This window comes from Zosterops lateralis (assembly GCF_965231275.1).
Source record: "Zosterops lateralis genome assembly, chromosome: 3".
NCBI classification, from domain to species: domain Eukaryota; kingdom Metazoa; phylum Chordata; class Aves; order Passeriformes; family Zosteropidae; genus Zosterops; species Zosterops lateralis.
Window position 1 is genome coordinate 56404935 of NC_139764.1, and position 27002 is coordinate 56431936.

The 27002-nt window shown below is 41.5% G+C and overlaps 1 protein-coding gene across 1 annotated transcript in view; it reads left to right on the plus strand.

Moving 5' to 3' along the window:
* Positions 1-1346: 1346 nt before the first annotated feature.
* The window catches only part of FNDC1 (fibronectin type III domain containing 1), a gene marked incomplete at its 5' end in the record, with an annotated part of 39161 nt that continues 13505 nt past the window's right edge, over positions 1347-27002 (plus strand). The window contains 14 exons of the mRNA XM_083856550.1: positions 1347-1548; positions 1937-2035; positions 3856-3970; positions 5056-5243; positions 5895-6002; positions 8211-8399; positions 9151-11508; positions 12697-12812; positions 14607-14718; positions 15705-16085; positions 21212-21277; positions 23131-23292; positions 25278-25508; positions 25899-26007. Of these exons, the coding sequence (XP_083712676.1) occupies positions 1347-1548; positions 1937-2035; positions 3856-3970; positions 5056-5243; positions 5895-6002; positions 8211-8399; positions 9151-11508; positions 12697-12812; positions 14607-14718; positions 15705-16085; positions 21212-21277; positions 23131-23292; positions 25278-25508; positions 25899-26007 (4436 nt within the window). The remainder of the gene's footprint in view (positions 1549-1936; positions 2036-3855; positions 3971-5055; positions 5244-5894; positions 6003-8210; positions 8400-9150; positions 11509-12696; positions 12813-14606; positions 14719-15704; positions 16086-21211; positions 21278-23130; positions 23293-25277; positions 25509-25898; positions 26008-27002) is intronic.

Sequence of the window (27002 nt, forward strand, 5' to 3'; positions counted from 1 at the left end):
CTTCCACTGCAGGCACCTGGGAGAGCATGGCTGGTTGAGGGGAGATGTTACTGCCCTCAGCCAGGGCTGGGATGCTCAGGAGAAATGTTGAGATCTGGGGATGTGGTGGCTACCAATGGTGCATGGGCTCCAGTGAGAGCCTCAGGGAGCGGGGCTGGCCCAGTCTGACAAACAGGAGGACAGGGCTGCTCCTTGATGGGAGGCTGCAAGAAAGTCACTTCTTGGTGGGAGCACATGTAATGCTGGGCAGCAGCTGCAGGTAGCTGTTTGGGAGGTTTGGGTTGGACATGAGGAAATTGTATGAGAAATTGCATGGCCAGCAGAACCCCTGTACTTGGACTGGTGATACTCAACTACTTTGAGTTCTGTGTCCAGTTTTGGGCCCCTCACCACAAGAAAGACATTGAGGTGCTGGAGAAAGTCCAGAGAAGGGTAACAAGGCTGGGAAGGATCTGGAGCATAGGTCTTATAAAGGAACGTTGTGGGAGCTAGAGTTGTTCAGCCTGGAGAAAAGGAGAAAAGGTCTCAGGGGAGACCTTGTTAATCTCTACAACTGCTTGAGAAGAGGTTGTAGCGTAGTGAGAGTCAGTCTCTTCTCCCAAGTTGCAAGTGACAGAACAAGAGGAAATGTCTCAAGTTGCCCAAGAGGAGGTTTAGATTGGATACTAGGATTTTTTTTTTTCACCGAAAGAGCCTTGCATCAGTGTCACTTCTTAAAAGAACACTGCTGACTTGTCAGCAAATGTTAAAAAATACCTAACTTGAATGAAGTACCTTTTACAGTGCTCAAGGGATCATGTGATGGGAGTTTGGGGAATCAGAAGTTGAGGCATGTGCAGAACAGACATTTTAGATACGACTGTTGGGGAGCAGAACCATTAGAGATGGGTTTAGGAGAAAAGAACCTACTTTTAAGAGTAAGACTGTTCTGTGCTACACTGAACTTTAGGTCTCCCCAAAAAAATAATGTACTGGTGGGCCTGAACTAGAGAAAGGGGGTTTAAAAAAAGGAAAAGATTTAAGCAGGAAAGCTACAAAGCATCCTCAGTTTCTGGCAGGAGTCCTTATATTACGATATGTTTTCAATTTGAAGGTCTTGCACCAGTCTGTCTGAAGGGCCTGGGAAAAGACACTGTTGAGTATTGTACATCACTCTTGGAAAGCTCGCTGTTACTCCAATTTGGTTTTACAGAAAAAATTAGAAAGCTGTAAAATGATGCCCTTTATTCTGATCTTGATAGATGTGCTTGCAACAGGTATATGTGGACTGCAGTATGTGTCATGTGCTTCATAGTAACTGTCCTGGGGTTTGTGTGTGTGTTTGCTTATTTTGTGCAGAGAAAGACATGCCAAGCAGACCTCTGAGAGTGAGAGCCCGATCTCCAGATGGCAAGTTACCTTTCCGGTGGAAACCACCTTATGGAGCAGGCCTCAGAGGTCCACACAGCAGATCCCAAGGTTATCCCCGTGGATATGGAGAGAGCAACCGAAGGATGAGCTATGCTCCAATGCCACAAGAGCGACAGAACCAGGAAGCAAGAAAACTAGGTGAGTGAAATTTCCCTGATAGCACCTGGCTTAGCTAGTGCACTTCTGTAGTCCCCTGTGGCTGCTAGGTGAGCACACACCACATGCTGTCCTAGCTATCAAAACCCCTTTTTTCCTATAAATGAAAATACTTGTTATAATTGTGTTCTGTATATTAGCAGAGGGAGGGTATTACATAGAGAATAGGGTAGAAATTGTGGGAGAACTTGATGCTATGTTAAAGAGACACCATGTACAAGTTTGTCATATTAACAGCAGAGGAAAAGAGTAGAGAGAAGAGCCATAGCTCAGATTCTGCTTGCATGTGGGGGGACGCCTCTGAAATCCATTCTTTCTTTTAAATGAAAAAGGTTACAGGAAACCTTCTTTTTTTCCCCTGCATGCGCAGCCTCTGAATCAGTTCATGTGGTTTCACTGCCATCACGGAGCTCACAAGGACGGAGCCAACCTGTCTATAGGTCATCTCTAACTAAAAGAAAAGTGACAGGTATGTTTCTTTCAAATCTACTGTCAATGAGTGGAGATGATTGTATGAAAAGAGATAGCTTTTTGATTTTTACACTGGAAATCTTTTGGTGCTGGAGCTACTAGGGTTTTCACTGTGTGGTAAAGAGTTTGATGGATGTTTCTAATTCTCTAATTCAAGCAGGATTAATAAAATAATGCAACTTTGTAATATGATTGGTTGAGTTTCTGGGGTCCTGTTTGGCTTTTTCTTTAATCTCCTCCTTTCTATCTACTGACAAATGTTATGCATTGCAGTAACTGCATGAGAAGACTTGATTAAATCAAATCCAGGACCCCCAAAATGATATGCCTTCTTCTTCTCAGATCCATAACCCCTTTTCTGAAGAGTTGGTTACCAGAAATGTCAACCTGGTCAGCAAAAGTTTTCACTTTCTTTGGAAAGAAGTTATTACATGCTGCTGCCATGGTTGAAAAGGATGAGTGAGATTCTGAGTCATCTCCATGACAGTGTGCTTTTTCACCGCCTCACACTGTGATGTGAATGGCATGGGAATAGCAAAGTGCTTAGGAGATTTTGGTGGTGATGAATGCCTGTGCCAGAACTGATAACTGTGATTGAACTGTTGACATCCCATCTCACACCTTTTCTGGAGAGGTGATGCTCACCCATTTCTCATGCTCTCTTTCTTCAGGTGCTTCCATTACAAAACTTTGTAAATAGGCACCCTAAGCTACTTGTGATTAGTAGATGGATCCTCTTGGCCATTTTTGTATAGTAGCTGTTTGGCTTGGAAAACCCAGAACTGTCTGAAAACCCTCTGCATTAAAAACCTATTTGGAAGAGGAGAAATGTGCCTCCCTGCTGCCTGTCATCTGTGTAGGCAGTGCTAGATTTTGGGCCACTTGCTGAAGAGAAGGGCAATCTCTCACTGAATTTCAGGCATAGATGAGTAAGATCCCTAAAGAGTGTGAGATCATTCTCCAGAGTTTATTGGCTCCTTTCATTTCATGAGACATCGATATTTTTTCCAATGTTACTTGTCTATAAAACTTTGTCTGGAAGGTCGTGCCTTGTACATTCTGTGCCTTTGGGAGGCTTGGAAACAGTTACTATTACACTAGTAAGGAAAAGTAATAAATCTTTCATTGGCCAGTAAGATAGACGAGACTAAAACAACTCTGATGGACAGATAGAAAAAGGAACCTGATCAAAATTTAAAACGTAAAAATATCAAAGTAGTTTCACTTAATTTTAAATTTTTGTGAATTATTTGCAAAAGGTACTCTGATATGTCAAAACAGCCCACTTCAATGATTTTTTTCATTCTTTTTCTTGTATACCATAAAAAATTAAGGCTGAATTCAAATAAACTGTTTGAAGCACTCAGAACCATAAAATATACACTAATTCTCCCTTGTGAAAAAATTTTTGAAAAGGTTTTATTGCCCTTCAAAATGAAACCTGATTTTAAAATCACAGAATTTTCTTTAAGACAAAATTTCTGCTCTCCAGGTAACTCTAGCAGTGCATTTTCCAGAGATGGTGAATATCATTATGTTAGTAAAACATTTGCTGTGAGTTACAGTTCGGGGATGAATAGAATATTGAAGGACCATAGAACGTATTAATACTTTGGTCTTGCAGGCACACAGCTAACAAAAGAAATTACCTTTCCTTGAAATACCATCAGTAATTAATGTAATTAGTTTTCCACTCCCACACGTATTTCTAAATCAACTGTGCTGTGTGGATATTACAGTGTCAGTTGAAGACATTTGCTGTTTTTTATGAGAACTCTAATGTTGTTAATGATATGCTGTTCTGTTTTGGCATTTCAGAGGAGGAAGAGGTGGAGGTGGCACAAGACATAACTGTTCGAGTTATGTCCTCTCAGTCTGTGCTTGTTACTTGGACAGACCCACTGTATGAAAAGCGGAAGGTTGCAGCAAATAGGTACTTAGCCCTGGGATTTTTAAATGAGTGCTGAAGGGGGACTGCTGCCAATGCTCTACTGAATGCTTTTGCATTTATTTAATTGCTGTTGGTTATGAGAATAATTTAGCTTGCCTCCTAGCACCCTGCTCGTTAGCATTTAGAGATCTGTGTGAGTGTTGCACTACAGGGGTTTACATCTCTTCTGATACGTTGCCAGCACCAGCTGGGGTATTTGGCTCTTCCAGTGTTAGTATATCACCACAGTCAGCAAATTCCCAAAGATACATGGGGAAAGAAGGAGTGGGGGGCAAGGCACGGCCCACAGAGGTGAGGTGTTGAGTTTGTCAAAATAGACTACAGCTTTGAGATGACCATACTGTGGGTGGAGGAAGCATCGCTGCAGTGGGAAAGACACTCATTGCACCCTCTATCCTCTGACCCTCCAAAAGCCCCACACAGCTGAGGCTGAGCAGGCTGGGGCTCTTGTGAGTGAGAGCTTGGCTTGTGGCAGCATGCTGCAGTAGTTAGAGACCAAAGCAAACAAGGAAATGGGCTGGAAACTGCCAAAGATCTGAAAGCACTGGATTGTGTTGCTCAGCCTGGGAACACTGAAGAGCTGTGCAAACTAGTGCTGAAATACCCTGAGAGTCACAGCAGGAAAACTAGTAATTTTAGATGTTCTCTATTTCTTTGTGGAAGTAGTTATTTAGGCAGACAGATGGGAACTGAGCCACTGATACTGCTCTGGGAGCAAGGGCCTGCCAGCAATCCAGCCATGCTCATGGCCATGGGGGCAGTGAGATGGTGGTGTGGAAACCCCCAGGATGCCTGCTCAGTTCAAGAAATCCTGAAACTTTACCCCAGGGAAGAGGGTGTTTTGAGTAAGAGTCTTGAAAGAATGGTCCATCCACTCTTTGGAGTGAAAGCAATTACAAAAAAATACGCTGGGTTTTGTTGTTGGCACCTTATTGTTTGCACTTCGGTAGGTTCCTCCCTAAGCCCCAGCAGGCTACTTGAGGGCAAAGCATCCCTGTCCCACTCTGGTTCTGTTAATGCTAGGTTTCCGCATGAAGACTTTTATTTTGCTGTGTTTCTGATGCCAGGCAGTATAACGTTCGCTATCGGGAGAAGGGGGAATCGGCGAGGTGGGATTACAAGCAGGTGCCCAACCGGAGGGCACTGGTGGAGAACCTGGTGCCAGACACGATGTACGAGTTTGCCATCCAAATCCTGGAGGGAGAAAGGGAAGGCAAATGGAGCGTGTCTGTTTTCCAACGGACCCCAGAGGCAGGTATGCATTCAAAGGGTCCTTGGGGTAACACAAGTTGTAGGGCTTGAGCTGTGGAATAGGGCTGGCTTGAGGGAAAGCCAGAATGAGCCAAGTGATTGCTTGGGGCAGCAGAGGGTTGAGATATGGGAAAGGCCTCAGTGCTGCTGCCTGCATCCTTGCAGTAGTGAAGCACACCAGGGGAGCACACCCAGCTGCTCTTGTGGTGCAAAGAGAACAAGGGGACGCAGCTTAGGTATTTCTGTGGGTCGGGTCAGCACCTTGGACCCTTGCAGCTAGATGTGCCCCTTCCTTTGAGAAGAGCAACCTGGCTTCCATTCCTCTCTGTGGACAGCAAATTTAAATCCTCCCTCCTCCATGGAGAAGCTGTCAAGCCCCTTTGGTACAGGGAAGTGATCCATAACAACCAAATTACTGTGTCATTCCAGCTAAGCCACAATAGCAGTCTTGTGCAGACCTGTTCCTAAAAATATGGAATAAAATTTCTCTTTGGCAGTGAGAGAGAGTGATGTGACAGAGACAAGCATGGACCTGAGCCATGTGTACTCCTCACATTTATCTTTGAGGTAGCTGTATAGGGATCTCTGCTATAGAGCAAAAGGTGTATGCTGTGTTGACTCTTACTTGTCTCTTCTGTGTATGGCTGTTTCCCAGCTCCTGCCAGTGCACCTGAAAATTTGGATGTTTGGCCATTAAAGGGGAAACCAACCTCTGTAGCAGCATCCTGGGATGCTCTTCCAGAGAGTGAAGGAAAAGTCAAAGGTGGGTCTTCACTTTTGGTTTCTAATTGCCTCAAGGAGCTGATGTTCTTAAAGGCAGACTGCTGCCCTGCAGTAAGCTGGAACCTTTGCTGTACCACGATTCTTTCTCTTTATTAAAGCCAAACAAAATTTTCATGTTTCCAGCCCAGTGTCTCCATAGTGCCAATGAGAGCCCACTGTCATTGTCTGCCTGGGATGTCGCAGAGGTTCCTGGGGTATCATGCATGCAAATTATTTTACCTCTTCTTCCATTAATAGGTCAAAATGAGGCTCAAGAAGGAAGTTTCCAGAAAGATTTTTAAGAATTAGTCAAAGAGGAAAAAGTTGGGTAGTTGCCAAGAAAGTGAGTGGGACTGTGTTGTGTTTTATTTCTAGTTTGTCACAGAAGGAAATCCTCAGCTTAAGAAGTGAACACAAATCTGATTTCAGCAGATATCATGCATAAATCTTGTGTACTATAGTATTATTGTACATAGTCATAAAGATAATATGCCAGTTGGCTAAGTTTTTGCATAGAACTAAAGAAAAAGAGAAAGCTCTTTCTGGGATTTTTTTTCCTGTTTCCCTCTGAAAATGAGGCTGATTTTTTAGCCTCCTATTCTTCAGTGGTTTAACAAGATTGTGTTCTCAAACTACACAAGTTTTTGGAGGTCCCTTATCAGCACTGCAGCATCTCAGGATTTGAAAAATCATTGGCCTGGAGGGAGGTACACCATGTCTGCAAGACCTGCTTTATGTGTTCTTCAAGGCAGTGGTGGAATTCCTTCCTTTTTTGAAGTCAGTAGAAGTCTGGCCAATTGCTTCAATGGAGCTGCAATTGTGTCCAAGAATCATTATTTCTGTAAGAAGGGTCATGCAGGGACATTATCTTAAATTTCAAGTCTGCTCCTAATTTTGACCAATCTGTAGCCCTTTGTGCAGTTTTGTCTGCATTGTTATTAAATGATTCATCCAAGGCAATCATTTTAAAGATACCTAATGTTCAAGGGCTGAATGCTTATACACATCTAATATATCATTGTTTGAGTATGAAGTGTTACAGAAGAGGTCTTATTTTTAAACTAAATAAATGACAAGATATTTTTACTGGCTAACTAAAATCACTGAATTAGCATGGCCATTTTGATAGCATGTGGTAATCAGGATTTTTTAAAAGTCTTTTGATCCGTTTGTTTTTCAACCCTGTCCTTTTATATATTTATACCACATATTAAAATAATGAGGAAAAAATGTTCTCCAGTAGCCATTTGAGAGTTACCAAAAGCTACACCAGTGTCTCTGACATGGAAGCAACTCTTGTGTAAAAAAAAAAGGAAAAGAAAAACCATTCCAAGAAAGAAGATTCATGCCTTCTGATGCCTTGATTTGTTTTTCAGTGGACCATTAAATGTATTTGCATCTAAAATATTGATGATTTTTTTCCTTGATTTTTTTGCATGGCTTATTTCTTAACACAATGAATATGGGCTCACTTTCAGGAAAAAAAAAAAAAAAAGAAGATGCCATTATGTTCTAGAGATTTCTCATTGTGGCACTGTGGCTCCTTAGGTATTATTGTGGGTTTTTTTTGTAGAGAGAGAAAGCTGGCAACCCATGAAATTTATTATCAAAACCCTGGTTTTGCCTGGTACCTATGCCTCTTACAGAGGATTTGAAAAGAAAACAGAGCTTGCTTGTGTCTGAGATCTCACCTGCACTCTTTGGGAGTATTATGGGAAGATTCCTCTTTGTGCCCAGAATTGTTCCTATAGGGGTGAAATTTCTCTCAATACAGAAGGCTAAGATAGAGCACAAGTATCACAGTAATTCAAAACTTGAGGGTGAGAGCAGGGTGAGCTTCAAAGTGGCAACCAGACCTTGCTTTGTTCTCTCTACTGTGGTGTTTGGCCCTAGCTCTGGTTAAGCACAGTGTGTCATATATCGATTTTGTTGGACAGACGTGATGTTGCTACCATTTGGCAAATCTGCAGTGCTGATATTTTCTCACAGAAGTATCTCTTCTGAATGAAAACAGATATTCAACTTAACCTACATATATACGTGTATCTCTCTCTCATGTCTTTATACTCCAGCTGTTGACTCGGCGTGCATTGCTAGTGTATTAATTTTAGTAATGCACGTTCTAATTCATCCTACCCATACAGTCTGTCCGCTGGAAACAGGACTGTTTTCAGTTTCCTCCTTCCAACCGTCTGCCAAATCATTTCAGAATACATTCTTTCATACGCCCCGGCTCTCAAGCCATTTGGAGCAAAGTCCATCACCTACTCTGGAGCTACAACATCAGCCATAATAGATGGTCTGCAGGCCGGGGAGCGCTATGTTTTCAAAATTCGTGCAGCAAACAGGAGGGGACCGGGTCCTCAGTCAAAAGCCTTCAGTGTCGCCATCCCAGCAGGTGAGCACCAAGCCATGAAACAGTGCTGTAGTTCACCCACTCTTGCCTTGGTCCTAGCTGTGTTAATTCTGACTCAGCTCCTCTGCACTCTGTCTGACCTGTGCGATTTGACTTCCTCAATTGCTCTTTTCATCATTACATTGTCCAAATAAGTCTTTGTCTCTCTTCAGCATGTAAAAGGACATCTTTATGGATGTTTTAGTCTCTTAAATAAATGCATGCCATAATCTATGACAACATTATGTGCTCTTGTTATCCAAAGGCCAAAGAATGCAATGCTCTAGGTCTTCGGCTGCTCTGTTCCTGACAGCTCCTGCTCTTGAAAGTCACTTAGTGTCTTACTCAGATACTACTTCTTGTGTTTGACTCTTGCCAAAAAGTTACTGTTGTAGGGGCAGAATATTTGCTGTAAGGCCACAGCCTTACATGGGATAATGCAGCAGCATGCCATCAACACAACTAAATTCTGCTGAAGATTTGGTTCTCCTGAAAGGGTGTTGCAGTCCCTGATTTTAGAGATTTCATTGTAGTTGGTCTATGTTTTACCCAAGCTACAGTAATTCCAAATAGATACCTTCCTACAACCTAAGACTTAGCTTGGCTGGACTCCACAGCCTGGTTAATACAGAAATAATTATTGTCTCATATTCTCATAAGTTGTTTTGTTCTTGCTACCTGTGTGGTTTCTGCTTTTGGTCAGTTTTGTGAATCTTCTGTTGTTGTGAATGAACACTTTTCTTTTTGCCTCTAGCTGCTCATGAGGATTCAGTTGCTCAGCAAAAGACAAACATTCAAGATAATTCAGAGGCTAAAAAGACTGGGAATGCTGGCTCATCTCCTTCTCAAAGTTCATCTGTTTCTTCAAAAGCCCAGCTGTTGCCTTCTTCTAAGCAGTTGTCTGTTCATTCACCTGGTGTTAGTGATAAAAAGAGTCTTCTTTCTGAATATAAGAACAAAATCTTGCCTCGAGGGGTCCTAAGTAAATCTCAGTTACCTTCTAGAAAGGCCGGAGAGCTGGAACCTGACCTCCAGTCCACGGAGGTCACAGATAATCATGATTCTTCCCAGGAAGCTACAGCGTCACCGCCAAAAGCCCAGGACCAGAGGAGGAATGTTAAACCCTTGTCCCCTAGTCGGCCAGTCCACCCTGTCCTTGCCTCAGGGAGGATGTCTGTTCGAACCCACACACCTGAGGTGCCAAACCAGATGAGCACAGAGAAACGTGAGCCAGCAGCACTGTTACCATCATCAGCACAACATTCTTCTGCCTCGTCCATTCCCAGATACACAGACAACGAAACAAAGCAATTGAGGCAAAGCAACAACAATGTGCCTTCTAAGACCTCTTCCCATCCTCTACTCGCCAAAAATAATGGTCTTGCGAGTAATGTGGAAGGGAAGCCTGACCCCATGGTGGTGAAAGGGTCTTCTAAAACTTCAGAGCCTGGTCGCCAGGCCTTGCCATCAAGTCGGCAGTCTGCTGTCTCTCATGAGGGTGTCTTAGGCCATCGCAGTAGAATTGGCTCTCTAGGTCATTCACATCAACCTGCTTCCAAATCAGCAGATTCCCATGCTCATGACAGCCGTAATGAGTTTGACAGTGAAGAAGCAGAGGACAGAGTAGGACAGCCCACTTCTAGGTCACAGCAAACGAGGCTATCCTCAGGCTCCAGTTCCCGCCCATGGAAGGATTCAAAATCAGCTGTGGCAGCAGTTTCATCGAGGGCTGCTGTTCCTGGTTACACTTCACCTCACTCTCATTCTTCCACCAGTGCCAAATCCAAGGGAAAGGATGTTGATAAGAATTATGGGGAGGACTCACAAGATGAAAACCCCTTATCTCCTTCTTTGCCCTCTTCCAGGCAGTCTTCTTCAGTAATCTACTCCAAGAGAAGAAATCCTCAGGTTGATTCTGATTCTCACCCCAGAGAGACACATGGTGAAAAATCACCCCACTCTGAGTCAGAAGAACAAAGTCAAACAGCTGCTCCAGAAAAGCATTCTCTTTTGCAGTCTTCTCTTTCCAAAAACAAACCAGGAGAGCAGAGCAATCGAGAGGTAAAAGAAACGCTTGCTCGATCAAAACCAAGCGAGTCTTTGCCTAGAAAGACATTCTCTTCTCGTCTTCCAGTGGAGAAGATCTCCCACTCAGAGCATCCACAGAGGGCACAAACCAGGCCTTCCATACTGCATTCAAGGGGCCGGCGCCTCCCATCTCACATCTCATCCCAAAGTAATGAGGAGTTGCAGGAAGATGATGATGAGGATGGAACAGAGGGCAGTGACAGAGCAAGCAGGCGATCTGCGTTTCTTAAAGATGTGTCCTCGTCTAGGGGATTATCTGCATCTTTCTCTCAGGGAAGCTCAAGTTCATCTCAATCAAAGCAACAGCAGCCAGGTTCTCAGGTACCTTCCTACAAACCAAAACATACTCAGCCAGACTCCAGTTCTGCCAGTGATACAGCAAAAGACAGCCAGTATAATCAAAGATCGCCACCCACTTCGAGACAAGCTCGTCCTTCATTACCCACTCGCTCAGGAGTTGTTACAAGAACAGCGTCCCAAACAGAGAAAAAATATAGCCCGTTGCCCTCAAAAATGTCTAACACTGAACTTCCTCAAAAAGTTCCTTCCCCCTCTTCATCTAAATCTCATCAGTCAGTTTCTAATGAAGAGGATGATTATTACAGTGAATATGATCAGAAAGAAATGGAAGAGAAATCCACATCTTTGGCAGCAAAACGATCCCCTTCTGTTTCTAGAGGTAACAAAAACGCATATGAAGATACTGCTAACAATAAAAGAAAATCTATGGACACTCTTCTACCTCACAAAGTAAGTTCTGAAGAAGAAGAGATAGAAAAACCTTTAATATTAAAAATGTCTTCTCCTGAATCACCAAGAAGCTCTGCCGTAGCATCACAGATTACTCAGTCCTCTAACAAACATACCCCATCTAAACCAAGCTTTGTCTGGCCACGTTCTTCTGCATCCACCACCACCATTTCTCCAGCAGTCTCTTCCACTTTGTCTCCTCGTCAGCGACTATTGAACTCCAGGCTAGGGAGCCCTTCTCAGCGGCAGTTTGTGAGACCTCCTCATAGACCAGGTATCCTGCCCTTGTACTAATGTCACTAATTGTGTTTTTCTTAACACAGCAGTTAGATGAAAAGTCCTCCAGCAGGATGCAGGTTCAATTATTTAGTATTATGTGTTGATTTTTTATTTTGGTGTTTGGTGGGAAGCCGAGTTCTTCAGGACATTGCCTATTTGGTGTAATGTGGTGCCCCAGACCCTTTTTCCTGTAGTCTGATCTGCAAAGGATCCCATGATTCACAAAGGTGGTTACAGAGTTAGATGCTAAATTGGAAAAGTTCCTTATTGAGCAGTGACTTCACCGAATGCTCATTGAAAGCCCATTTGTACTCAGAATATGACAAACTCTCAGGTACTTCGCTCTTCATTGTGGATTGCTAAAAGACTTTTGTAGGTTCCATAGTACCACCTTGCCCATGCCTAGACAGTGAGGTGTTTCCTCATGATGCCTGGGCATTCCATGTGATGAATGATGAATTTTTAAGCCACTTTCCTCTTTTTTCTAAGGGACAGCTCAGGATTGCCCATACCTGTTGAGGACTGTGCCCATCACAGTCAGGGCATCTAATACCTTTATGGCTGTGATTTACCCCAAAAGTTAGAAACTTACTTTCTGACAGAATATCTGTGGACCTGGGTAAGTAGAATAGCGGGTCCACTACACATCAAGGTATTGATTCCTCATGTCACCTATGGAAAATCCCTGACAGCCCCAGTGACTTTGCTAGGTAGAAATGCCTCTTCTCCCTCCAATGTACAAACATCCAAAATAGTATTACTGCCCTGAGTGTCTCAGTAAATATCTTCTGTGTCATCTGTAAGGTAGCACTTCTGAAATGCTTGCAAAGATCACAAACATTTTAATGACTGTAGTGCTATGAAGAAATGTTGCCCTGCTTTCTTAGAAAAAAAAACAAAAAAGAGGGAATAGAGAGACCAAATAAACATGATAGAGACAAACAAGGAGTGTTTAACCTCTTCAGAAAAAAACAATTTCAAATTCTTGTGTTGCAAAAATCTGACAGTGTCACATTTACTCCAAGAAGAAATGGAGTGCCTGGTTGGTGGAGTGTGATGAGGCCTCTTTCTTTTCTTTTTTTTATTCAGATCAGCCAGAAACTGCTTTTACTTGCAATTTAAAATATAGCTTGTAAGTTGCACAGCTTTCTTCAGAATAGCGTGTTTTTCTTCCCTGTTTCAGGTTATAATGGCAGACCGAATCTTACAAAGAAAAATGGAAATGGAAAAGTAATCCCTGGTAATAATGGAAGACCAAGTGGACAGAAAGTAATCAATGGCCCTCAAGGAGCAAAGTGGGTAGGGTGACCTTCTCTCAAAACTTATGATGTTTTGGCCTTTTATTGTACTTGTATTTTCATTAAGAAAAGACAGGCAAGCAGTGTCCTCAGTCAATGCAGCTGTAAAGTGAAGCTATACTTAGTGGTTTGGTTTCCACCGTCCCACTGAAATCTAATGACAAATTCTGCGTTTTGTTATTTTAACCTTTTAAATTTAAAGCCTGATGGGTTGAATTTTAAACTATAACATTACTCCTATAAAATTTAGAGAAACATTTTTTCATCAAAGTCAGTGAGATTTGTGCTCCCCAGTGACTCAGGGACTCTTGACCCAGCGGGTTCTTGTCAGCTGTGCAGTGTGAGTGGAGACTACCTGGGACAGCTGCTGTGAAAGATGTATTCAGCAATGCTTCTCCCAGACTCGCATGCCAGGTAGAAGCTCCTGAGCAAGACTTCTGAAATAAAAAGTGACTCCATAACTATCACAATGCTTTAAAGGCACTTATGTAGGTTTTGCTGTTCTTAGAGACGTGTTTCCAGAGCTATATGTAGAAGAGCTCAGATGCCATTGATAGGAAAGACCCACAAGCTGTGTACATGCTCACACCTTGTCTTTTGAAATCGTTTACAATGAGTTTTTAACCAAGGAAAAGGGAAGGAGCTGGTGTTTCCTGGATGTTTTCCCAAGTGCTGAGCAGTAGGAGTCTGTGATCAACCACCCTGGCATCAGCAGAGCTGCTTTCACATGGCATGATACATAAAGACATTTATTATATGGCCACTTCAATCTTACCATTTTCCTTAGAGGAACATTAAAAAATGCATCAGGTGTGTCACATTCAAGGGAGGCATTTTGAAAAGCATGCCCAAAGTCCTTCAAATGGACTTCAGAAAGTGGACTAGAAAGGTCCTTGGAATGCCACGGGGCATTTCTCTGCCTCTTGAGTGGAAGGCATTTCTTTGCCTCTTGAGGGGAAGGCATTGCTGCAAGCAGGATGAACACCTTGTAAAACAAGAGGATCTATGCCAAATCTGGAGCCTGGAGGGCTTCAGAGACTGATCTCATCATCTGCTGCCTTTTCTGCTGCAGTCTTTTCCTCAGCACCAGATGTAAGTCTGTCTTGCCAACCTGGAATTGTTGCTTCTGTCCCCTTCCCAGTTTCCTCACAGCACTTAACACCTTTTGCATTTTTGTGTTCTGTGGCTCTGTGTCTGTTACCTCAGGTTAAAACAGCATACAGTTCAGCTATTTTGGGTTGAAATAGCAACAAGGACTGAATTTTAACTGCAGTTAGCTCTGGAATTCAGTCCAAGCTCTCAGACATATTTGCTTTATGAGACAGAGGCTTTTCTTCAGTCTCCTAGCCCAATTAAAATCTTAGCTACTTTGTTTTCACTGCTGTTTCAATATAAAGTAAGTAGTCTAATATTTAATTTTTGTTTAGTTAGACATAATTCTAAATCCCATCTTCAAAATGACTCAGTGTCATACTGAAATCAGTATTACAGGAATTCACCTTAGCAGTTGCACAGCCCAAGAAGATCAAAGGATTTGCTCATTTCCACATGAGAGCTACAGTAGGTGATATGAATATGGCTGTGCAACTCTGGAGCCCAGTTCCTGGGCATATGCTTTCTTCAGCAATGATATTTCAGTGATTACTTTACACTTAGTTAATTAAAAGTTCAAGTGTGCTGTAGTGTCCTGAACGTCACACTTAGTGTCTGAATTTCCCCAGGATTTCTGTTACTGTGAAATTTCATTTCACCTCCTCTTGGGTTGGCTAAACATGAGTGCATCTATTACTTTTAGATTGTAGATCTTGACCGAGGGCTAGTGTTAAATGCTGAAGGAAAATACCTCCAAGACTCCCAAGGCAACCCTCTCCGAGTGAAATTAGGAGGGGATGGACGTACAATTGTTGGTAAGTTACAGCTTCCTTCTTACAGAAAAAAGCTCAACAGGTTTTGTATACATAGAACAAATCTTTGAGCTGTTGAATGGTTCAGGCATCCCCAGGTCCCATGCAAGCCATTTGGAATTGCTTGTACCTCAAGTCTCCGTCAGGCAGTCAGCACATTGCAGGATCTGGGGAGGCTTTGAGTCACCCTGTGGGACTCCAGAGTACGAGGCAGTAAAAATCACTCAAGTCCATCTCACTTGTACCAGCATTAGAAAGGACTGCAGAACTGAGCTAGAGTAAGGATTGATGATTAGAATAAGGAATGATGATTGTTTATATCTTTGTGTATATAGAAATAATTATTTGCCACTGCCAGCACTGTACCAGCCATATGGATGTGTTTATTTCATTTTTTTCTTCTAAAACTGACTGCAAATAGTAAGAAACCTTGTTTGTGTTCTCTGAAGACACTGCTGTTTGCATGTCAGTCCATCTGTACAGATCTCTTGAATACAAATTTAGTGCCTATTGTTAACCTGGCTACCATGAATATTTACAGTACCCAGAATTTGGCACACAAGTTTATCTGCAATGACAACATCTTGCCAGCTCATCCCAGTTTTTCCTTGCACATGTTTGACATCAAGGAGTAGAATATGGATTCATCATACATTTCATCAACAGTTATGAGATTGACTTAGATGAAATGCTGTCATTGTCTGCTCATTGTGATTTTGAAATGAAACCTCCCCAGAGTGTTTATCAAACAGCTGAAAAATGTGAACACCACTGTGGTTTCTCTGAGATTCTTCTGAACCATTTCCCAGCTTCCTTAGGCTCTTTTCTATGTAACATCCTCCTTCTCTGTCAGTTTACTTACAGGAGGCTGTATTTGCTGTATTCAGTGCTTTTGTGGCATCTACTGTGATAAAACACAGTAATGTTTAACGCTATAATCCTGAAGTGGATAAATGGTGAGATTTTTTGGTTTTGTTCTTTTCTCTTAGATGAAAAAGGTGCTCCAATGGTGAGTCCTGATGGATTGCCTTTGTTTGGGAATAGCAGATTTAGCAAACCTGTAGCGAGTGCGCAAGATAAACCAATAATAAGCCTTGGAGGAAAGCCTCTGATTGGTCTTGAAATGATTAAGAAAACAACCACTCCTTCAACTACAACTACAACAATACCAACAACAACTACCACGACAACTACCACAACCACTACAACAACTGTTGCTACAACCACCACCACCACCCCTGAACCGACCACCACTGAGCCACCCACCGAGAAACCCGCACCAACCTGTCCTCCAGGCACCTATGGAGAGTATGATGATGAAGGAAACTTGCTCCTGGGCCTCGATGGCCTGCCAGAGTGCAATGCAGAAGGTAATCTCCTTTTGTGCTGTTTGAATTTCCATGGCTGCTACACAGATGTGGCGTGGAATCTACCTCTAAAGATTTTGGTCTGTTTGATAAGGTAGGAGCTGAGATTAGAGCATGTGAAGAAGCGTTTGGATGTTAACTGGATTTTCACTGGAAAATGCCAACTTTCACCAAAACTGAGTTTTTTTGTTGGAATTGTGTTGTTTTCAGCAAATTTCTTACATTATGTTGGATCATATTACATATGATTATATATTATCACATATTTTATTTATATTTTATCACATATTAATAGGGGTACAAGTATAGGCAGTAGCTTTGTGGTCAAAGCACTTTCCTATAAGTTTTTCTCATTCCATTTCAGGCCAGTGTAGGACCTGGAGGAGCTATACATTTTGTCTGTTTTGTGTTTGCTTATCACGATGAATTCTGAAAAGTCACTCTTTTGAGCCATGGTGGAAACACTATTTGCAAAGTGAGATTCTTGTTCTCTTGCCAGCCCTTGGAGACAGAATGTCTAGCAGGAATGCAGCACAGCACAGATGAAGCTGGTGAAAGGCAACCCAGGTTTTGCACAGATAAGACAGAGAGTTGTACACTGATTTCTTTAATGTATGAAGATGCGAACCAGTTTCAGTGCATGTAATTTTTCCCTGTTGCAGTTATGCAAGCTTAGATTGTGGTGCCAAACTAAAATCCAAAGTAAACACATATAAATGCACTAGAGTCTTTGGGTGTTGAGCCTGTTCCCTATCGTGTGTTATGCTTTCAGCACCTGGATGTTGCATTGCAAGTGAGTTAAGCTGCTTGTTTTGCCAAACCAGATCAAGGAAGCACCGTGGTAGCCCTTACCCTTCCAATTTGTAGGTAATCCTCAACTCAGTCTACTAATGGGCAATAGCAGCACAGCCATAACTTTACCAGCATGTTGGCAGTCAGACATTTGACAATTGCAGCAGCTAGGTTTAATGGGTAATGAAGGCACTTTCCTTTCTCCCATACACCTATATTTCTTAAGTCAAAGTAGATTTACAAGTAGGTCACAAAACCATGGCCTAAAAAGATGAACTATCACTTTTAAAAGGGCAGTTGATGCCGAGAGAGGCTACATGGAACAGAGGCTAGAAGAAAGGAATTAAAGGAATCAGGTAGGTATTTATTAAAAGGCCTTCCAGGGATACACCTTGGGCAGTACAAGAGCCTGGCTGTGGCTCTGCCCAGGATGGTGGCAAGATGGATGACTGGTCATGAGTTTTGGTCCATTTGCATATTGGGGTTAATTGTCCAATTACAGCTTCAGGTTATGAAGTCCCACACTCCCAGATTGCTCTCCTCAATTTGCAGATATTTATACCTTTTTGGGCTCAAAGCTGCAATGGTGTCCTTGGTTCTTAGGCTGTAAAAGGATTGTTTTGTCTAACTACACTGTGAAGAGAGATTGCTAATACTTTATATGAAGTTCAGAGTTACACACTCAGGCAGTACAGAATCTAAAAAATATGAAAGCTAAGCCTTAAGGCATCACAGTGATATAGAAAGGTGTGGCTTCAGCAACTCACAGTGAGTCTAAGGATGGCATCTTGGGAGAAGATCTCAGAAGCAGAAAACAAAATTCCCTTCCAGCAGCCCTAGGTAACTAATGAGTCAGAAATGTCAGTTCCTTGTGCAGGTGAAATTACAATGAGTTATAGTGTTAGTATTTATTAACAATTAGCCATGTTGGCATGTGTAGATATGCACAGATGTGTGCACACACAAGCATATGTATGTAAAAATCATAATCATTAAATATTAGTATGAAGAGTTTTCCTTTTCCCTATGGGAAGTTCATAGTTCTTAACTGTACTTACAAAAGTGCTACAAATATTGTTATGTGTAGTCACTCTCATACTTTCAAAGTTGCCTAAAAGGAACCATGATTTTTGGTAGTTAGAATCCTTCCCACACCCCTCAGCTCCTTTTGCTTATCTTAAATATTGATTATATCCTGTAATGTTTCCTCTTTTTTAGCCTCTGCTGTTTGGACAACCTCTTCTGAGAATACATATTGTAAGAACAGTAGAAGTTCATGACATATATCTGGGGTTAAAATGAAAGTAGGATCCAGAAGCTGAGAAACAAAATCCTTTGCAGTGCTATGTTTAGTAGAGTTGTGGGCTGGGGAATTTTCATGTGATTTTCTGAACACATTAAAAATTCTGCTTGGATTCTTTGCCTTCTACCAGATGGGCTTGCTGAATCTTTGAACTTGATAGAGGCACAAATGAAAACTAAGTTTTTATTCAGGCTGTGTCTTCAATGACAATGGCCTTTAAGTAACTCATAAACTACTTGGCATTTTGACAGTATGTCTGCAAATGCATCGCAGTGGAAGACAGAAAGGACAAGATGGTGCTGGATTTCTGCTTCTTACCTGGTCCTTAAGGCTTCTTACCTATAGCTTGAGCAATATTAGTCCCTTCCTGGGAATTTTAGAAGCTTCTTTGCAGTCTTTTTTTTTTTGTTGTTGTTTTTTTAAATCCTAGTGACCTGCTTCAGGATTAGATAAACACGGCAAAACAGCCTACCTGTTCCACAAAGGAACTTGCTTGGAAAAGAAAGATCTTTCTGGTATTTATTTAATGATGGCTGTTATTGTTTAACAAGGAAAGTGTATATTTCACAAGGAGTAAACAACTACTACTTGAACTATAAAAACAATGCAATTTTCACTTGACCATTTCCAAATTATATTAGATTATATATTTATCGTGTCTTTCCCTTTAATCTGAGTCTAGAAATTGCTTCACATTGTTTAGTGAAATACTTTTGCTGCCAAAGCTTGATATTTGTTGCTAAGTGCTTTATTCACAAACAGACAGGAGCTGCAAGTGCCAAAACCCAGCTCCAAATGTTCTACTTAAGCTTTGGAAAATTCTTTTATCTCTGGCAGGATTTTTTCTCAATCCAGCGGAATTTATTATCAGCTTTTCACTAGATTCAGCAGTCTTTAACTTTCAAGGAGGAGTTTGGCCACACAAGTGTGATTTGTCAGTGAAATCAACTAAACTTTATTCACAAACTCAAAAAGGAAAAAAACAGTGGAGACTTAACCACGTGTTACATGTGATAAAATCAAGTGATGGATTTTGTAAGACAAGTAAGGCAACAAGACTGTCCTTACAGATGCCAAAAGTCTGCAGCAAGTAGTCATAGGAAGGTTTGGCACCATTTGTTACAGGCAGGGTTTGCTCAAGAGCTTCAGCAAAGGGTGATGGAGCAAGGTGAAGACCTGCAGCTGGAGTATGTACAAAAATAAAATAAAATGAGAGGTCTGTTGGGAAGTACTCTTATTGTCACCATGGAACAGCTAATGCTAAACAAGCACAGACATTGAAATTGAGTAGAAAAAGTAGAAAATGAAATTTGGCTTTGCTGGACTGTAGATAGGCCAAAGAATTACTAGCTAATAAGCATGGATGAATTGAAATCTGCCCATGAAATATTTGAATTTCTGCATATCTGATCCTTTTGATTACTTGGATATAGGCAGTCAAAGGTAAATGCGTACATTAGAGATGTTGGCCAGTTGTGGGTAGGTCTGCAGAATTCAGTAAAGAATCTACTTTGTGACTGGCTACCCTCAGAAAAGTCAAGTGACTTCCAAGGGGATGATCTCCTGAAAAGTAGCTGCAGAAGTCTATCATAAGGAAATGTCAGATTCTAATACAGGAAAGTCTGAGAAGAGTAAACCCATTTCCTGTGTTTTAAATCTTGTTTTGGTATTAAAATCACAGTGTATTTAAAAAAAAATATTTTAGGAGAAAAAAGCAGTTTTACACTAATTGTCAGTTCTAAAAAAATCAGCAAAATGAAAATGTATCATTCAGATTATATTTGTGAACTATTTAACTTCTGCAGTTGAAACTTTGCACTATTAGGAGTTCTGGTTTAGTAAAAATAACACCATTACTTCCATATTGAGTGTTGCAGGAATGTGACCAATGTATGTGAAGTGTCCTGAGGTTAAAACTGTCTTTCTCTTGTCTTTGTTCACATGCTGGCCACTCCCCAGTCCCAGCATTGCACTGAAGACTTCTGATGGTACCTGCAGCAGGTTACAGCACAGTGCTTTTGCTTTGTTTGCATGGCTTTTTATGACTGTGCTGAACTTTGTGTATTCTTTGGCTTCCCTGAATAATGTGGAGAAATGCTTTCCTCAGAGTGTGCAGGAAAGCCTTTGGGATTCAACAGATGAGGTACCTGGTGGTTGTTGTATCTGGTGCTGCATTCATGTCCTGCAGAGATAATGAAAAAATATAAAGGGATGGTCAGCTGGGAAGTGTATTGATGCATCTGCATTGGATTTTGGGGTGGATCAGTAAAGTGTTTTTGATGCATACCTCATAATCATCTGTCCTTGCTATGCTTTCATTTGCATCCTGGAGCAATCTGATGCTCACTCTGGTTTCCTGAACTGAATCCATGTTGGATGGAACTAATGCAGAAGCAGTGCTTCAGGATTACACCTATGTGGCCCAACCTGTAATGGGGAGCCATTCCATAGGGTCAGGGCAGAGCTGGTGCAGAGTAAAACCCCAGAAAATTCAGCACTAATTACTTCATTCTACAAATCCATTCCTTTTGGGTTGCATTCCTTACAAGACCATTGACATGGTCTATAAATATCATGCCTCTGTGGGCTGTTTGTTTTTATACCTCCACAAAAATATTTGGGTAGAAATATTTAATTGCTTGGTTGGTTTCTTTGGCATATAATGTTTTCACATTTGCTGCTTCTGAGACTATAAAATATTGTCAAATCCAGATGTGATCATTATGTAGTTTCTGGCAGCCTACCTTTGCTCCAGAGCAGCTGGGGCCTGGGGCAGAGCTTCTGGAAGGTGATTACTCTTAATTTTGTCTAGCAGCTCTGAACCCATTTTCCTCTAGCAAAACTCCTGACTACTGCACTAAGCTTCTCATCTGTTATTCCTAATGTGTAGAGTGGACTGTCACTGCGTTATCTGGAAACCAGGAAGTTATCTTATTTATTTACAATTCAACTGGCTAAATATTTTTATTTTAAACTTTATTCCAGAATTATTTTATTGAATTCTTATAGCATCTTTTCCTTTCTCTGTCAATAGATACATTCTCAGGACTGGATTCAGATGTGACAGCAACTCCAGAAGCATATGCAATATATGATGACGGTACGGTTTAACTGTAGAAGTCTACTGCAAGTGGCATGTTGCCTTTTTGTCTGTTTTCTTTTTTTGGAACTGAGTTCAAGGAGGCAGATTGGTAAATGGGAGCTTAATCAAGTGGTGGTGAGCTGAAAAATGGTTCTGCATTACATGTGAAGAGAAAGGGTCCAAAACCATTTGTTTCTGGACATAAAAGTCCCTTTCTATCAGTCTTGCATTCTAACAGGAACCTGTTGGGGAAATAAATTACTTTTCAGAGCTGTGTCATACAGACCCTGCTTCAATCCTAGATTCACTTTGTCTGGTACAACTTCTAATTCCAGCCCAGTCAAAGCCAATTATCTCCTCTAAAATAAAAAATCCAAATAACATTCAAGCCCTGAATAATTGAAGTACCTTAGTGAGTTGTTTCTTTAATGTGTAGTCTGCATTTAGACAATTAAGCATGCTCATACTAAATGACATCACCTATGTATGAAGTAACTAATCTGCTTAATTCATGTGGAATTGAAATCAGATGAAAGGAAAAGAGGGAAATATTTTTTTCAGTTATATTCGTGCCATCTTGATACTATAATCAAGGACATAAAAAACTTAGCTGAAGAGGAAGCATCAAGTCACAGCATTTGATTGTAAGTTTGCATAGGGAATGTAAATTCTCAATTACTGGAACTGAAAATCACTTTCTGCCATCAGTGACATTCTATCCCTTTTGGTCCTCAAATTCCTGCTCCTCCCCCCACATATGGAAGTGGATAAGTACAGACCTCAGTCAAACAAAAAGTTTTTTAGTAGAATTTATGGCTCTAGAACAATGAAAGTTTCATTATTTGTGGTTGTAGTGCTGGGATCTTAAGTCTTACCAACAGCAGAAAAACATTTCAAAACTGCAGCAGCTGAGTGGAAGATATTATAGACATTTTTACTTCTAATTACGATCACGTCATACTGAAACTGACATTTAGAATGTGAGGAGGGAGGGATGAATGAGAAACTGCACAAGATATCTATCCCACATTCCTTACATCTCCATGGATGCAGAATATCCTCAGTGCACAGGTCTTTTTCCAGGCCTCCCCTTAGGTACAGGTCACCTGCAGAAAACATACTTTTTTAGCAGTTTAAGCACAAAACATTCAAAGACATGAGTTGAGTTTCTCAGCCTGCATGAGGTCATGGCAGGGATGCCAAATGCTACTTTCCCTTCATTTTGTTGCCAAATCAAGTAGCACAGTAGCTTTGCAAAGAGCACTGAATTTAATAGGGCTGAACATAATGAGATTTGTGTGGGACAGTTTGCTTTCCTTCATGGCCCTGCAAGGACCACAAATGGAAAGTAATGGACTCACATCCAGTTGCAAGGAGGGTTTGGAGGCAGTATGGACTACCTCTAGGGCTTTAGAATTGCAACACAGTTTTCTTAGAAAGCCATTTTTTTTCTCTCCCTTCTCTACTTCCTTTGGCATCTGAGGGCTTTGGCCAGGGATTCAATTACTGTGGATTATCTTCTCTTGGGGGTTGTGAGAGGGGGTGGCAGATGCACGTTCAGGATATTGCTGTACAAATACATTTGTTACTTTTCATCCTGTTTAACTGTGTGAGTAAGGTCTAAATCAGCAGTGACATGAGTATTCTGGGGCAAAGACTGTTCTTCTTGTCTATCAGTTTGGTAGAAACCATTGCAAAGCTGAAGCGTGACCAACCTTGACACAGAGCTCTGTAAGGAGTGTGCAGTGGCCAGGTGGGGTGTGTAGCACTTCTTTGGGACTGGGGCTGGTGACAGAATTGTTTCCCTTCTCGTAGTTAAGCTAAAATTAGATGAAGCATACTAACATTTTCATCTTATGTTTCCTCTGAAGACTATGAATTTTTTGAGAGCACTTTGCCACCTACTACCACCACGGTCACCACTACCACTGCTTCTACGACAGCAGAACTGGAGGTTGTCTATCCTGAGACCAGTGTTGTTGGCACTGGCCCTGTGTCAGAATATGATATTGCTGGGAAGAAACGCTTCACTGGTAAGGAAGTCCTTTGGTTTATGTACCTTACTACTTGTGCTGCAAAGAATTCTCATTCCAGCAAGGGCAGCCCTTAAGCTGAGGCTATTGTACAAACACATCCAGTAGACATGTGTGTGGTCCTTTTAAGGATTGCCACCTTGGAAACCTGAACAGCAGTACTTTTTTCCTTGCTTCAATGCTTGCACGTCTCTGTGTGGGCCCACAATGATTTTGCTGAACCAGTAAAAACCTCTTTCAGAGTAAGTGCTATGCTCTGTGTTCTGCATTGTGTTTGGTCGAGCTGAAGTTAGTAAGAGAGCAAGAGTGTCTACATCAGTGCTTAGTGCTTAGTTCAGCTTAACTGCATCTAACTTCACACCAGTAATTCCAGCAGGGCAAGTCTCCACATAGGTGTGAGTGTTCCTCTGGGGGACTTGATTCTTTTTCACTGATCTGTTCAACCCCAGTAATTTCATCCACCTTGCACAAGCATGTAAGTCAAAAGGGTGCTTCAAAGTCAAGGAATGAATGGTATTTTGGAGATGAACTTTCCAAAAAATAAATCCAGTAGAGATAAATATTATTTTGGTCTTTGAATGTTTTCTCAGTAGAAGGCATTTGGTGAAGGAACCCCCATTACAAGAGCCATGTCTCCTGTGCACGCGAGCCATTCAGTGTGTAGGTTGGAGTTGCAGCACTGACTTCAGAGCTGCTCTGCTTCTTTGTCAGAGAAGCAGCTGGGGGGGCAGAACAGAGGAATATGGAGATCATAAGGCACTGCATTCCAGCCTCCACCCCAGGCTGGTTACACCCCCTGCAGCCCTTTACATATTTCTGGCACTTGAACTGAGGTCAGGTCAGCTTCTGACTCACCTGGCATTTCAGAATAGATTTCAGGGGATGGAGAATCATCTTTGAGATATCTTGGCTTCCCTTCCAATATCCACAAGCTTCATGTGGTTTAGAGTAGAACTGTGCTGCTGGAGTAAAATATTTGTTTTTATAGATGCCAAAACTTTTTCCAGTGCATCTTCAGTTTCCCTGTCCAAACAATTTCATGATGTTTCTATTCGGCTCTCTCACTGACAGTGCTTCTTGATTCATTTAGCTGGAGAGGCTAAAATTAACTTCATTGCAAGATCTGGAAAAAATTCCTTTAGGGCATGAAATCCAGTAAGATAAACCAAGAAACGTTGGTTTATGAACATTTCAAGGCACTAAGGAAATAATATTACCATCTCAATGAATTGTATTATTGCAACTGAATAAACATTTCCAAAGCAAGTTTTATAGTCCTTACTTTGAATGTTACGGTGACTTTTAAGGCAATAAAAAGATGGTTTAATCTTTTCCTGAACTGAAGTGCAATTCCAGTCAGTATAAAGCTTTTAAAAATAGAAGTTACAGATTGAGAGCATATGCCTGGAAGGTAGGGACTCATGGCTCCTGGTGCCTTAGTACGCAGGAGATCACAACAATCCCTTTAAACTTGGTTGGACTTCACCTTGGAATTACTCTTCACATTTATTTTTTTGTTTTACTCTGGCTTCAGAATGTTTGTATAAGAACCAACCATTTAGACCTGTAAAGTCTTAGATGATTGAAGGCCCTTGCAGGGTTCTATCCTCATGTTGGAAAGACAGAATTTGGGTGACATTTTCATCCCACCTTCCAGAGCAGCTGGAGGTAATGTGCAGAGGGTGCTGCAGTCAGACTGCTCTCTCCTGCCTCTTGTAGCAAGGACAGTCCTTCTGCCTTTGCATAATTGGGTACAGTTGTGAGGGTTGGGTAGATAAACCTGAATGTTGGCATCCCATTCCCCCTGCTTATCAATCAAATTGACTATAAGCCACGCTTTGTTGGCAGCGGTCTCTGGACTGGAAGGTGAGGAATTTTAAAATGCACCACAAAACTTGGCTCTCTTTAGGAAATTTCCAGCCTGTGTGCTACTCTGGGATACCTCAAACTGCTAACTAAATGCCACTCTTCCCTGTCTTTTCTAGCTCCTTACGTGACCTATCTCAATAAGGATCCAGCAGCCCCCTGCTCCTTGACAGAGGCCTTGGAGCATTTCCAAGTGGAGAGCCTTGATGAAATCATTCCCAATGACTTCAGAGAGAAAGATCAGCGTCCCCTGAAAGCCCCTCACAACATCACAGTTGTGGCAGTTGAAGGCTGTCACTCCTTTGTCATTGTGGACTGGGCCAAACCTGCTCAAGGAGACATGGTAACAGGTACTCTCCTGGGGGTTTCCTCTCCTGATAGGAGAGTGGAGAAGGGGAAGGTTTTCCTAAATGACCATTTGTACTAGTATCTGCATAGTCAGTGTATCACTTAGAACAGTGAATGACAGGTTACCTCTGTCATCTTTTTGCCTTCACTGTTTTTTAAATCAGAATTCACAACTGGGTGCCATCCTCTGATGTAATGCTCCATCATTATGAGCTAATGATAATAAATTCTTATAGGCCAGGATTTTCAGGAGAGTTAGGCATGGAATCACTTTCATATTCAAAGATATTTCTACTCCTTTTAATCCTTAAAATTTACCATGACACCTAGGGAGATAATTTATTTAAGATTTAATTAGAATCCTCACAACTATTTCTCTTTCCTGTTTACAGGCTATCTGGTTTACAGTGCATCCTATGATGACTTTTTAAAGAATAAGTGGTCAACCAGGACTGCAGGGTCTACTCACTTGCCAATTGAGAACCTGAAGCCCAACACACGGTAAGGATTTGATCCACTCCTTTTCAGTACTGTTAAGGAAATAAAACGAATTTTGAGAATTGTCAGTTGTTTTTCTTGGTCTTAGTATAAATGTTTACATCTGATTTAGATTTTACTCATTCTGTTGGACAGCAAATTGTTCTATAAACTGCACAAGAACAATATGATATCTTCACCACATTAGCCCTGGAGCAGATGGCAGTGTGTACATGTATATATGTTTGTATTTATGAAAACACATATCAGTAACAAAGAAAATCTTGTTGTAAAATGCATTTTCTAGTCTTTTGCATAACTGAATCAAATTTTTTGGGGGAACTATACTAAAATATACTACAATATACTAAAATATACCCATAATGTGACTTGATGTGATGTTGGCCATTCCAACAGATGTGTGGCCAAGATTTGATGCCTCAAGGCTGCTGGGGAAGTGCTGCCCACTGATCTGCTTTTGCTTTCTGTTTACATAAATAGTGCTGGAAGAGAAGGCTTGGTGGTATAAAGTGAGGCTGTGGCAATTGTTTAGAAGTCAGTTTAGCAGGAACTTTAGGTCTTTATCTTAGGAAAAGTCTGACTGAAATAGCAGAACAAGAATGCATACTTCACATGATACTGGAATAATTTGTGGCAACTGTGGGGAAAGTAAACAGCTACAGAGGGATCACATTCAAAGTACTCCTTTAGAGAGATGCTCAGTGTCTCACAAACTTGTCTCTCATATTCTGAGCCTGAAATTCTTTTGGTGCTCCCCTGGGCTAGGCCCTTCAGATGTTGCTGTCTGCAGTCTCTTAGGCACTGGTGGAAGGTGTTGCTCACACAATGGAGAGATGCACTGGGATTGTTGGCTGGAATTAGCATGTGTTGCTTGATAGTGAGCTGGAAATCTGAGGATTGACTGCTTGGACAGGCACACAGGGTTTGTGCTAGGACAACACAGAAGAAAGATACAGAGTCAGCCAAAGTATCTTTTCTTTATAAGACAATTCATAGAC